General features: G+C 40.6%; 1 protein-coding gene across 7 annotated transcripts in view; it reads left to right on the top strand.

Annotated features, from left to right (window-relative positions):
- AFTPH (aftiphilin) overlaps nucleotides 1-12,469 on the top strand; it is a 72,050-nt gene extending 59,581 nt beyond the window's left edge. For 6 of the 7 annotated variants that reach the window (XM_075925579.1, XM_075925581.1, XM_075925578.1 and 3 more), the window contains one exon: nucleotides 11,377-12,469. In XM_075925579.1, the coding sequence (XP_075781694.1) occupies nucleotides 11,377-11,521 (145 nt within the window). In that variant the 3' untranslated portion in view covers nucleotides 11,522-12,469. The remainder of the gene's footprint in view (nucleotides 1-11,376) is intronic. The other variant, XR_012903025.1, reaches the window with a different exon arrangement.
- Nucleotides 12,470-14,729: the final 2,260 nt, after the last annotated feature.

Below are 14,729 nucleotides of genomic sequence, written 5' to 3'. Positions count from 1 at the left end.
TTTTTTAAAGAGCTCTGGCTTTCACTCCCAGGTGGTGCAGAAGTAAGGGTGGTATGGGTTGCTAAGTTTGATAAATAACATGCTTAATAAATAATAAATAACACTTTTCACATTGCCATCTTCTGCATTGCTGCTGCCTTCAGAGTTGCGTGCCTGGCCAGCAGCTGCTGCTCTGTCTTCAGAGTTGGGTGATACTAATTGTACTTCTGGGGAGGAATGGGGAAGGTAAATGACTACTGAGACAAAGTGTGGGGAGGAGCAGTCAAGCAAGCATAAGAAGCATGCTGTATTAAACATACTAAGTTTAAAAGGGTAGTAACACCAGCTAAGTAAGCAATGTTTTGAGTACCTTTTTCTATTAGCTTACGTTTTTTGGGGGGGGAAATTATTTTACACTTCCACTCAATATGGCTTTTTATTGTAGAATTATACTGAATGATATTGCCGTTTAATACTTTATACTTATTATGTTAGACTAGGATGTTCTTCTTCAAGAGGTCCCCATGGATGCTCCACGCTTGGTCTTGGTGCAGCCCCTATGGGGGCTGCGCATGCACGGCACAGATACCACACACGCACAGTCCCAGCCCTCCAGATCCTTCTCAACTGCTCTCGGCCTGAAACAGAACTCCGGAGTTCACTGCTTTATGCAATGTTTCTCTAGTAGTTTTGTAGTTACTAGCCAGTTATTGTTGTTAGTTGCTTAAACAGTTGTTTTTTAAAAAAAATGTTGTTATGCCTGGCTCACTAGGCTTTAAACACCATCTATCCCAGGATTGCCCACATTGTGCCAAACTCTTTGGGTGTGTCTAGATTGCTGCCGTGTTCTTTCGAAATTGAATTGAAAGAACACGGTGTTTCTTTCGTGATATACCTCATTTTATGAGGAGGAATGTCTTTTTTTTTTCAAAAGAGCATTTTTTCAAAAGTGTTCCTTTGAAAAAAGGCGTTCTTGAATGCAAACAGGGCTTTTTCGAAAGAAGTGGTTGCAGTCTAGATGCTCTCTTTCGAAAGAGGCTTGTAGTCTAGATGTACCCTGTGATTGCAAGGCTTACACTTCTGCAACTTTACAGTTTAGGATCTCAAACTATTCAGCCCTGTTGGCTATGTGTGTTTTCCGCAATTACTCCAAACTCGTGGACTTTGCAGACGATATTCCAGAGGTAAAGAGACCTCAATTTACCATTGTATCTGAGGGGCAGGTTGTTTCCCATGCTGCCCTCCAGGCAGCACTTAATGCTGCGGATACTGCGGCTAGAACCATGGCCACTGCAGTTGTAATGCACAGAAACTCCTGGTTCTTCCCAGCCACCTTCCCTCGGTAGATACTGTCCACAGTTGAGGACTTGCCCTTTGACCACAAGAAGCTCTTTGAGGCCAAGACCAGCAAAGTCCTTAACACCATGAAGGACTCTCGTGCAACTCTTCCTACTTTGAGCATACATACACCTGCCAACCAGCGTAGGCAGTACTAATACCAGCTCTTTCAAAGGCCACGCTACCCTACCTGTCTCAATCAGCAGTCAGATAACAATCTCAACAGGAACCGAACTTGGCCTCAGAGACTAAGACAATTGTCAGGCTCGGCCCCTCAATCTCCATTAGCCAGCAAGCAAATTTGAAGCCTTGGTCAAGGGCCTGGAAAACCCCCTGCTATTTTCAGTGCCAATAACGACCATGCACATTTTCCAAAATCGTCTCCACCTGTTTTATCACCAGTGGGCCTCCATCACCTCAGACAGATGGGTGCTCAACATCATTCTTTCTGGTTACACCATCCCTTTCCTCTCCAAGCCTCCTACCCGCCCTTCCTACCCAGTCCCCCTTCAGGAACCCCTCTCACAAGCCTCTGCTTCAATAAAAGGTGTTAGACCTGTTAGACCTACGGGCCATAAAACCGGTTCCACAACAGCATAGCAGAAGAGGCTTCAATTCCTGTTACTTTCCAACTCAAAAGAAATCAGGAGGCGGGAGACAAATTATAGATTTGCACAATCTGAGCAAATTCATCAAGACACAACACTTTTACATGGTCACTTTATCTACTATCATCCCAGCAATGCCAATAAGGGGACTTGTTTTCTGCCCTCAACCTCCAGGAACGTATTTTCATGTTCTAATACATCCTGCTCACAGGAGATTCCTAAGATTCACAGTAAGCCCAGACCGCTACCAATATCTGGTCCTACCTTTCGACCTGTCAGCAGTTCCTCAAGTTTTCTCCAAAGTGCTCACCATGGTCACAACGTGTCTTCGTTCTATGGGAATAATTATATTCCCTTGACGACTGCCTTCTGAAGGCAACATCTCAGGACAGTCAGCACACGTGACTGCAATAACCATACAGTGCTTTCAAAAGTTGGGCCTTCAAATAAACTGGGAAAAGTCATCTGTTCACCCTTCCCAGATCATACAATTTGTTGGGGCCCACCTGGATCCCACGGTGGCATGAGCTTACCTACCTCACGACAGATTCGTCACTATTCATCCCACTCTCCCCACCTCTAATATCATCAATTCACAGACACTTACCTTCCTTCCTTTCCCCCCCCCCCCCCCCCGCATCCTCCTCCTGTTCTGAAATGTGATTTGTCCTTTTCATATGTGTTCATTTTTTTTAATTGTATCCTTTGGTATATATGGTTGTGACTATTTTCTTCCACTATTTGATCTGAGGAAGTGGGTCTGGCCCACGAAAGCTCATCATCTAATAAACCATCTTGTTAGTCTTTAAAGTGCTACATTGTCCTGCATTTTGCTTTAAAGCAATCGTCACTCTCATTTAGCTCTATCAAAGTACACCTGTCAGCCATAATGGCCTTCCACCACAAAATTGAGGGCTGCTCTGTTTTTACTCGCCCTACAACCAAAAGGTTCCTCAACAGGCTGCAGCTCTTCCATCCTGATATATCACAACCTATACTTTCCTTGGACCTTGGTCGGGTACCTGACCAGGCCACCTTTCAAGCCTCTCACCTCCTGCTCCCTTTCACATCTCTCCAGGAAGGTTGCTCTCGTGGTTGCCATCACATTGCTCGGTGCATGGGGGATATGGCGGCACTCATGGCTGACCTACCTTTTATAATATTCCATTCTGATAAGGTTATCCTTTGTGCTCACCTGAAATACTTACCCAGGGTTGCTTCTTCATTCCATATAAATGACCCAGTGAACTTACCTGTATTTTTCCCAAAACCACATGCAAATGCGCTCAAGGCTTCCATGCATACTGTCAATGTCAGGCATTAGCATTTTATCTGCAAAGGACTAAAGCCTTCCGACAAACCCCTCTGCTCTTCTTGCATTCGCCGGCCGAGTTAAAGGGCAACCAATATCGAAACAGAGACTGTCCAAATGGATTACCAACTGTTTAAAACTGTTACACTCTTTAAGTGCCTACAACCACTATTACGTTTGATGGCTCATTCCACCAGGGTCGTACTCTCTTCCGCTGCATACCTATGCAACGTGCCACTGATAGACATTTGCAAAACAGCCACCCGGGTATCCCAGCTTAACTTTTGCTAAGCACTATACACTTTCTTGTGGGCTCCACATGTTATCATCGGCTTATCTCAATATTCCAAAGCCCCAGCTACCATGGGCCAAAACTGCTTGCTAGTCACCAAGTGTGGAGCATCCCTGGAGACCTCTCGAAGAAACAAAGGTTACTCACCTTGTGCAGCAACTGGAGTTCTTCGAGGTGGTGTTCCCATGGATGCTCCACAATGCACCCTCCTCTCCTCTGCTTCAGACCTGGAGGGCTTCCGAGGCAGAGAAGGAACTGGAGGGCTGGGACTGTGCATGTGTGTTACCTGCTAGCATAGTGTACGCCAGTTGGTGCCGTGCATGCACAGCCCCCGCAGGGACTGCTTCAAAATCTACGATCCAGATGCTGGGATGGCACCAAGACCAAGCGTGGAGCATCCACGAAGACACCATCTTGAAGAACTCCAGTTATTGCACAAGCTGAGTAACCTTCGTTTTTAAACACCAAGCACTAAATGCTGAAAACGCTCTCTACTGAGGCTTTTTCTGAATCTGTGGGAAAAGTTTTTACTGTTTCCTCACAGTATGAAAACACTAGAAGTTGATGTTTAAAAAAACCTTAGTGACAATGATGAAATTTCAACTGCAAACCATTAGGGGGAGCCCTAAACCTCAAGGCTGTCTTTTGATTATCACATTCCAGCTTGAGTATTTAGCAGGACTGAAAATCTAGCAGCATCTTGGATAAATACAGTAACTTTTTGAAAGTTTATCACAAAATGGTCTGAAAACACAGAATAGGGAAGTAAGCTGTTTTTTGTCCTTACATGTAAGAGAACAGTGCTTACTTCATTTTAGTGTAGAATGATTTTTCAGATATTTTAATTCTGACTAAATTATCTCAGAAAAGCTGACAAAATCCAAGGTACACCTAGTACTTGGAAACGTCTTTGTTTACGCTACTAAATTTCTCTGTAGATTTGTACTTGTTTACCTGGCAAGCTATTCAAATAGTTATTTCAGGTTTTTCTACAACACAGTAGAAAGATTTGTATTGAAACAAATATCTGTTGGCATATTATATTGTTATTGTTGGTAGTGTGGATTTGGTTCAGCATCCAAAATATGGTAGGAACTTTGTGAGCAAATAAGTCACGGTGCATTCCAGTTAGTAGCCTCCTGGTGTCTAAGTATAAAAGTGACTAAAAGGGATTATTTTTTAGATTGTTTCAAGTTTTTGAAGGTGAGGGATTGATAATGTGGTAAAAGCAAGAAACAAACGTGGTAGACGTTGTTTTGGAGGCAAGAAGGAAAAACGGAGGTACATGAAGAGGTAGGTAGGCCAGCTACAGGTTCGGGGTCATGTAGGAAATGGAAATTAGTTCCAAATACTGACTGTAGTGACATGAGGAGGCTATAACTTCTGATCTGGTGTTTGGGGACTTTTATGGCCTGCCACAGAATCTGCACATGCTGATCTAACCAACATATGTTGCAAGTAACTTGGAGCTGCTGGGGTTTGGTGCCCCAGATAAGTGTATCTGGTGGAAATTAACTGGATGGGTTGGCAGGCCTTCCCATTATCCCGTTCCCTGGTGGCTGTGAAAGGAAATTTTACTGGCTTGGAGGGGGGTGGGAGGTGAGAGAAAGGACCTTAGAAAGCAATTAATCCAGGGTGTATGGGTGATGCCTGGTTTGGAGCAGCTGAAACCTGAAGTTTCCACTGTTTAATTTTTGCAACTGAAATTCAATTATTAAATCTGAATTTAATAGTTAGCAGTATGATCAGCTACAAGTGTGTCTGTTGTTGTTGTTTAATTAATCCCATCCCCTCTGAAAGAAATATTCTAACTGTCCTTATTTCTTCCAAAATGCGTTTGAACCCAAGATCTGTGGGGGCAGGGGAAGTGAGCTGGGTAAACTGAAGATGTAGAAATGTGTTGTGGAAATGTCAAGTGATTTCCTTAAGTTGTAGAACTCCCTCATTTGTGTGACATAGCACCATTTTCATCTATAGGTTGGTTGTTAACAACTGTTGAGTTACTCCCTCAAAACAAGAGTGGGGGGAAATGACAATATAGTTCCTTATTTATTGGTGTATTAAATTTAAAGATAAGCTACAATGAAGGATCAATGATCCTGTGAAGGATATTGCTGAGACTCTGCAATCATGCAGAGCATGAGTAGAATTTTAAGAATCCAAAAGTTTATAAATTGCCCTGATGAAAGAAAATGGAGGGTGGAGATATTGTCAAGAAATGGCTGAAAAACTCATGTTGACTTAAAAATAATTCTGATGAATGCTGCAAACTAGCATCTTTAAATTAGGGTATGTTGTATGTGAGTCCATTGTTGCAATTGGTGCTGATGTGATAGTATCTAAAATGCTCATTCTAAACACACAAAACAGTTGGTGTCTTGGACAATATCAAAGTCAATAAGCATCACCCATTTGGAAAAGGGATGAAATGGTCAGATGGCAGGCTGGCACATGTTTGGGCTTCTCACAGTTACATCATTTTAACAATGAAGGGGTAGTAGGTTAGCATATCTCCTTGTGGAAAGGTGTTTGTTCCTTAGGAGGTGGGTTGGAGGAGAATGTTGTGAGAAACAGATGAATGGGTCCTACACATTCTTCAGGGGGCAGATTAAGAAATTCAGCCTTTCTTCAACCTAGTCTGATTTCAGAGACTGTCAGAAATCTGGAGAGGTACAACCACCACCAAAGATCTATTCACTCATGTCAATCTTATGACTCAGGTTGAAATGCATACATTTTTCTCCTAAAGATAACTGAAGATCGCAGAAGCACTTTTCCTGTTCCCAGGAACACTACTGTTTAATGAACAGAATAAAACACATGGAGTGAAGTCCAGACCAAGAATAGAGATGGAAAATGGCTATAGATATATTTGGTGCTTTGAAAGGGACAGTTACACAAAGCTGAAAACAATTATAAGCAAAATCATTTGGAAGAAGAATTTAATCAGAAAAATTTGACTTATTCAGAATTTTTAAGAACACTTTTACTAGATGCCCCAAAAGCCACAGTTGAGGAAGGATGTCCTTTTTTTTTTTAAAGCCCTCATGAAGAGGGGAAGTGAAGCTATAAACGATTTAAAATATAGCACATACAAGAAAGGGGAAACTAATAGTAACAAAAATAAATCAGAAGCTAGGAATATTAGAAAATTGACAAGGGAAGCAACAGGAGACGGAATTTATGGCCAACAGAGTTGAGGAAAAGAAGAGGAAGTACCCTAGGAATAAAAAGAAAACCAGCAATGGTATTGATTCAGTAGCAGTGGAAATGGTAAAATGAATGATAATGCAGAAAAGTCAAAACTGTTAAATATTTTGGGGAAATGTAGATAATGTAGTCATATCATATGGTAACACTTTTTATATTCCACAACTATCTCAGGTAATATAAAACAGCAGCTATTAAAGTTAGACTTTTTTTTTAAAATCACCAGGTCTGAATAACTTGCATCTAAGAATTTTTAAACAGCTGACTGTAGAGTTCATTGGACAATTAATGTTGACTTTCAGTAAGTCTTAGAACACAGAAAAAGTTCCAAAAGACTATAAAAAAGCTAATGTTGTGCCAATATTTTAAAAGGGTAAACAGGGTAGGGATGTAAAATCCCGGTTTATCAGTTGACAGTTAAATGTTATGCTTCCAGCTCATCGGGGCTACTGGCCCCTGACTCCCAGCCCTCTGGGTCTACTATCACATCTCTAAAACAGGAGAACCTGGGGGACTATAGACCTCTCATTTTGACATTGATGCTGGGCAAGATAATTGAGTGGCTGATATGAGACTTCTTTAATGAAGAATTAAAGGAGGGGTAATACAGTTATACCAATCAACATGGCTATGTCTACACTGTATGCTTCTTGCGTAAGAACTGTTTTGCGCAAGAGTTCTTCTGCAAAAGATCTTCCACAAGAGCGCGTCCACACTGCCATGTGCTTTTGTACAAGAGATATGCTTTTGTGCAAGAGCGCCCATTGGAGTTTGGGACACTTGAGCCATAGGGGTTTCTTGCGCAAGAAAATCATGTTGCCTGTCTACACTGCCTTCTTGTGGAAGAGCTCTTGCGCAAGAGGGCTTATTCCTCGTGGTTGGATAAAGCGGAGTGTCGGATTACCGAAGGTCGGATAATCCGGACTCTACTGTATTAATTTTTGGTGTAATACACAGATTTCTGTAAGGGTTTGCTTTGTTATCAAACAACATCTTGACTAAACTAAAAAGATATAAAGTTAATATGGCACACAGTAAACAGATTAAAGTCTGGCTTAACTGCTAGGTCCCAAAATGTGATTGTAAATGGGGAATCATCATCACTGAGTTGGGCATGTTTCTAGTAGGATCGCTGAAGGTATTGATTCTTTACCTTATGCTAGTTAATATCTTTATTAATGTCCTAGAAGACAACATAAAATCTTCATTAATGAAGTTTGCAGATTAGTAGTGGTAAGTAGTGAAGGGGATGGGTTACTGATAGAGTGATCTGGGAAACTGGATTCAAGCAAACTATGTATTTTAATATGGCTAAATGCAGTACACCCAGGAACAAAGAATGTAGGCTGTACATGCACAATCAGGTACTGTAGGCTGGGAAGCAGTGCCTCTGACAAAGATTTAGGGGGTAGTGGTAGATAATAAACCAAACGAGCTTCCAATGTAATGTGGCCAAAAGGACTAATGGATGCATAAACAGGTGGATCATGATAAATTACTTTACTGCTGTTTTGTAACAGTGGTCACTCCAGTGCCATTCTGCATCCAGTTTTGGTGTCAGCAGCTCAAGAAAGGTTGTTGATAAACTAGAGGAGTTGAGCAAAGAACCATGAGAATTATTAGAAATAGAAAACATGCCTTATGTGGTAAAGTCTAGGAAATCAACTTTTTTAGCTTAATAAAGAGAAGATTAAGGAATGATTTGATTAGTCTTTAAACACCTACATGGAGAACAAATATTTAATCATGGGCTGCTCAGTCTAGCAGAGAAAGGTATGATGCTTGGAAATTGAAGACTGGACATTTGTGTTAAGGTTTAACAGTGAGAATAATTAACCATCGAAATAACTTAACAATCTTGCAGTGGATTCTCCATCTCTGACAGTGTCTTAAATCAAAATTGAGGTGTTCTTTTTTCCTAAACAATATGCTATCAAAATTATTTTGGGGAGGATCTGTTGCCTGTATTATACAAGAAGTCAGACAAGATCACAGTGGTCCCTTCTGGCTTTGGAATTTATTAAAGTTGACATGCTATTTTGGGATTCAGCATCATTAGAAAAGTTGCTAGCTAGGATTAATGCAACTGTTATGGCTTTATGTATTGCTTCCATCAAACTGGCCTTGTCAGCACTACAACCGTTAGGCAATTTAACATGTCTTAAGACTGGTAAATTCAGTTGCACTGACATTGCTACTGCAGATATTTAGGTTTAGAAGTCACGTAGTGTGAAACCCTGTTTAGCAGTTATAGTAGCTCTACCTACCTATGGTGCTCATGGCCTTGGTTTCTGAATGCCCTACAGAATGTAGTAACACTGATGCTCAGCTGGTGGTGGTTGTATCCAAAACTGTAACCTGGACATGATGAAAGCATTTTTGCTGTAGAACTATATTGGTTATCTGGGAGGATAGGCTGAGTTGCAGAGCACACTGAGGTATGTCTACACTACAGACCTTACAGCAGCACATCAGTACTGTGCTACTATGAGGGTTTCTGAATAGCCTCTCTGTTGCAGTAGTGTTTTCCCGTCAGTATTATTAAACCACCCACAACAAGCAGTGGTAGCTGTGTCAGCAGGAGAGCATCTCCCATTGACACAGCCTGTCCACACTGACACTTTTGTAGGTGAAATTTGTGTTGACCAAAGGGGTGGTTTTTTTCACACCCCGGCCAGCAAAAGTTTTGTCAACAAAGCCTAAGCAGGGGAGGAAAGCACAGTGGTTCACCGTGATTGGTGAATTCATGTGACTGTGTTCAATTTGCATTCTGTGGCATTTTGGGGGAGGTGTTTCAGGCATTAGGCATTAAAGCTCTAGATGGCAGCAATGTACTTTTGTGTAGAATAGTTTGTACTTGTCAGAATAAGCACCAGACTAGAGGCATCACCAGTCTGTTTCTTCTGTAGTAGAACCTGTTGAGCAAAGAATGAAGCAGATAAATAGTAAGCAGTTTGTGAAAACTCTGTGTGTGTCAGAGCAGCATCAATAGCAGTTTGTGTGGTCCTTGAATCCACCCTCTACCCCCTCGCTTCCTCTTTCAAACTGTCCTTTGTCAGATACAACTGCCAATCTGCTGTCACCACTGCAACACAGGAGTTTTCACCCTGAGAGTGCTGTGGTAATTCATCGGTAGGTGGTGGTGTCTCAGCCTATTGCATTTCTCAAATGCTGATAATATAGTGGTTGATGGCCACATTTCAGCAGCTCAGAGATAAGGTGTCCTCCAAGGCCAAATAAAGCTCCTAGTGTAAATAGGAAGGGAAGGAAGCACATACTGGTTTTTCTATTCCTTTCTTCACTAAATCTAGCACACAGCTTTTTTTATTCTGTAGAATTTGGTAATCTGCCTAGTCAGTGGCTCATGAAATTCCACTGCAGCAGAGAAGAGAAAATACCCCTATTCTTGTGAAAAAAGCTCAAGGTTAGCCTCCAGTCTGTTTCATGTAGAGATCTTAAATCAAGTGGGACTTTTAGATGGCAAACAGATTACAGCTCAGTATCAGTATGGTAGCTAGGTATGTAGAGGATGAGTTTGAATCCAGAGTTCCGGCCTCTCTCCTGTTCAAGAAGTCCTGGAAGAACTGCAGAGAGGCCACACGCTAAGACATTTGCTTTCTCCTGATCCTCTGGCCAGCTGAAGTAGTGGAACCTGACAGGTGTTGAAAAGAGCTAGGTTCAGCCCTTCTCATTGGAAAACAAATGAGTTATAAGGAAATCTCTAATATGTCCTAGTTAATCCATCTGATTTCAGGCCTTTGTCTTTCTGTTGTGTCTTCAAAGAAGTTTGAAAGTAGAGCTTGCTTGTAGTAAACGTTCTAAATATACACTTCCCTTAAACATAATTTCAGTGTTTGACAGAGGACATCCACTATAGAACTTCATAGTAACATTCAGTGCCTCTATCAATGATCAGCATTCCATAAAGTAAATTATGACTCCGTACAGGTTGTTTTGTAACAATTAGAGTCAAGGTCTCATTCTATTTCAAAGGAAATTAGCTGTTTGAAGGAAAACTCCCACTGGTGTATGCCCAATGCCCAGGGACAAAATAGTGAAGGGACATGGGGCAAGATACCTTTTAGTAATTTTCAATTAATAACTCTTACAAGAAGTGCAGGAGGTAAAGAATCGATAACATAATGCAAAACATAAAGGTGATTACTTTCATTATATTCACCAGTAGAAGCAGCTTAATAGTACCTGCCCTCTATAAAAAAGTACTTGGTAAAACATTATGGGTTACTGGATGCAGCCACTAATTATGTAGTTGGATTGAATCTAGCAGCCCCCAGCCCTCCTTTTAGGTTCCTGTTTTCTATTGAAAGATTTCTCTGTGTTAATGATAGTACTCCTGATATCTTACTCGAAGGCTAAAGATAAAATTGTTTCTCACCAAATGTGAATAGTCCCAAGATAGTGCATCAGAATTTGCAAAAATTTAACGTCTGAGTAGGAAACCAATTTCCTTCATTGCAATAACATTTAGGAGCTCTGTGCCAAATTTCCATGCGAGGTAATGTTGCAAATAGGCAGGATATAATTTCTATTACTTTACAGAAGTGGTCTTACCTCAATCAGCAGCTTTTTCTCCAGGAATGTCAAGTAATGGATTAATGCACTCTTTCTCTTAACAGGAAGCCTAAAAAGGAAGAACATCTTAGTGAAGAGGCTGCCAAGGTGATTTCTAGCCTTCCTGACTTAACTTTCATGCATGCCAAGGTGTTGATGTTCCCAGCCACATTAACACCTTCAACAAGCTGCCAAGAAAAGGTAGACTAAGTGATGTGAATTGGACACTTTCTATTGATTTTTTTCCCCCTTTCTGGCTCATAAAAAGCAATCTTGCTTTAATTAAAAAATTCAAGTTCAGATGATTTGTTGGTAAGCAGCACTAGAAAGGTATACATAGTAATGTATATTTATTTACATACTGAAATCTAAATTTATATGAGAAAAGTGTAAATAATTGGGGGTTGAATCTTTTTGAAGATTTATTCTTTTTGTTGTGCTGGGGTGTAAACATTTGTCTTTGTGAAATACACTGGTGTCCTTCTTACAAAACTTTAAAAATAAAAAAAAAATTAAATTCCAATCTTCATTCTCAGTAAAATCCCCTTTTCAGCGTTTTTGGATTATATCGAGTGTCTTAATTTTATTTCTGCATATATTAAAATACTTCATTTTCATTGAAAGCTTAAAAGGTCACATGGTTTTTTGTTTGGGGTTTTTATGGGTTTTTCAGATGTTTCTTCAAAACAGGCAGTTCCCTAATTTTTTTATTTGTTGTTTCTCTCTTCAGACTTTAACAAAATGGCTAAAACACTATATAGCCTTTTGAAAGGTATATTGTCAGTACCTTTTTATGTTATGTTATAGATTACTATTTAAACATGGTCTATATTTTAATCAGTTTGATTTGGAAAAGAAGGACCAAAACTATATGAATGTCTTACAATGAAATTTACCTGTTACAGTTTTTATTCTGTTATACCACTATTCCTATGTTTGATTTTGCACAGTGTAAAATGACATAATCATAGATTGCTATGGTTTAGGCTGTATATACAGTAAAAACTATGGGTTGTAAATGTTTGGGGAAATTCCTATGGAAAAAAAAGCTACGTAGAAGAACCTCTAACAAGGTTAATGTGCATGCCCAAGGTCTTTTGAGATTTAAGTGTGTAAATTTCCTTTTAGCTTACACAAAATAAAATAATTTAAAAGATATGTATAGTCTGATATCTTTTTATGCAGCGTTTGTGTCATCAGTCTTTGTTTTTATAGCACTAAAGGGAAATTTGATAAGCTGTACTAGGACAGGCTGCAGTAAAATCTCCCTCTGGCTTGTGGACTACACACTTTCTTGGGACCAACACAAGGAAGCCAGGCATGGTTTAATTGTGTCCAGCCTCTGTGAATCAAATTATTTTTTTTCCGTTTGATACAGGTTTGTTGTCTGTTAGGGCATTATGGCATGAAACAAGTTCGTATGCCCGGGGCTGCCAACAGGTGGTGACCAACCAGGCAGTTGCCCCAGGACCTGGAAATTTTAAAAGGATCTGGGGCTCCGGGTTGCCACTGCTGTTACTACTACAGCCAGAGCCCCAGTCTAGACCCTCTAAATTGCTTCCGGAGTCCCAGGGAGCTTTGAGGACTGGCTGTAGGAGGCTAGCCCCTCCCCTTCTTCCTGAGGCCCCACTCCTGCCAGGGGACCTGCAGCTGAGCCTGATTTCCCTGCCCTCCCCCCCACCACACACACTCTCTGTCTGTCTCTCTGTGTGTGTGCCCAGAGCGTGGCAAAGTCTGTCACCAGCCCTGTGTCTGATTACATCAAGGCCTCTTTATAGTATATTGGCAATACTGAACAGGCGAGATAAGCCAACTATACTAGCCAACTTCCCAACAACAGTGAAAAATGCTAATGAAGTATTAATTTCTCTTGACATATAAAAGTTTCATATTGTCCTTTTGTAGCTCTTTCAAGAATAATATTTTGATGGGGGGGAAGGGATTAAAGGAGGGATTGGATTGGATTCAGTCTACTAACACATCTTTAAGTTGATAGATGCAGCAGAGATTTAAACTGTCTACATCTAACATGTACTCTACTTTTTCACTCGGCTGTTTAAAGTACCAATATTAGTGATAAATTGATCAGTTAATATCCAGCTCTGAGAAATCTCCACTGAGCTAATCTGCCTTTTCTTCCTGTGCCTCATTGTCCAGCTGTCCAAAATGTTGATCAAAACATATAAATTCATTTTGTCATTGGTTAGTAACTAAACCCCAAAATACATCTTTGCAAAATTCAGCCCATTAAATTGAAATATCCCCGTTTTGTAAAGTATTCCAAGGAAATTCACCTGAGTTCTGCCTCCTGGAATGTGGACGTTCCAGTTAGTTTGTGATGGCCAGTGGTTTAATTACTAGTAAGTTTGCAAAGCCTAACATGGTTCCTCTAGTCTGTAACTAGTGATCCAAAGCACAGCGTCCTCATGTAAAGTAACATCCCTGCTTAACTGAATGGACTGATGTAAAAACCATCTGCTTTCCCTTGTATTGTGTGGTAAACCTCTTTAAATTGTTTCTTCCAGTTAATCTTCATTTAAGCATTGTCTTGTACTATACACTTCATCTTGGTACTAGCTTTTGATTCGTTCTGAGGTTTTTTTAATTTGTTCTTGCAGGAGTTACTTAATACAACATTCAGTTCTAACTCTGGACTGCTATAGTTAAAACCAGTGCTTTCATTTTCATAACTGGAAATGTGACAATTAGAACCAGACTAAGGATCTAGTTGGAGTAGAGTGCTGCAGCTATGGTCTGAGAAGACTGTTTGGGAGCTGACTCATGTTCCTAGGCATAGGGCTAGTGGACTAAGCTGTCAGTGAGTGGTGTGGGTGGGAGTGCCAGCTGCACATGGATTTTTAGGCTTCTCAAAATTGCCTCTAGTGGCAGCTGTCTGCTTTGTCTTCCAAGCTCAAAGTACAGGACTGGTGGCCGGCCCCCTGCAGAAAGAGGAAAGGGAGACTATGGGGAAGGGAAATGTCTGTCATAACTGATTCTTTAATCCTAGACTGTTTTTTTTTATGAAATATATAAAATGTCTGTCTAAATATCTGTTTACATGATCAATAGCTGAGATGTTGTCTTTAAAGAACAATGCAAAAAAACCACTTCCCCCCTCCATACTAATCCTTCTTTCTTTGCAATGATCTTGCCTCTGGCTAGTAGAATGGCAAGAGAGTCTTCCCTACATCTTTCCTTTTTATTGTGAGCAGGTCTACAGATTTTTCTCAGAAGGTTGCCTATGTTTACGTAGCAACCTTCATCAAGAAGATCTGTGCAGAAACAGCTGTTTACCCACATTTGAGGCCTACTCAGATGAACAGTATTGTATCTAATTGAAATCTTGCCTGTAGTTTGTTGGATGGTGGCAACTTGTATCTTCTCAAAAACATTGTTAGGTAATGTTGCAGGAGCCTGT

Source organism: Pelodiscus sinensis, chromosome 3 (assembly GCF_049634645.1).
Source record: "Pelodiscus sinensis isolate JC-2024 chromosome 3, ASM4963464v1, whole genome shotgun sequence".
Taxonomy (NCBI): Eukaryota; Metazoa; Chordata; order Testudines; family Trionychidae; genus Pelodiscus; species Pelodiscus sinensis.
The sequence above is the reverse complement of the archived record's forward strand: the minus strand, read 5'-3'. Positions and strand labels throughout refer to the sequence as shown.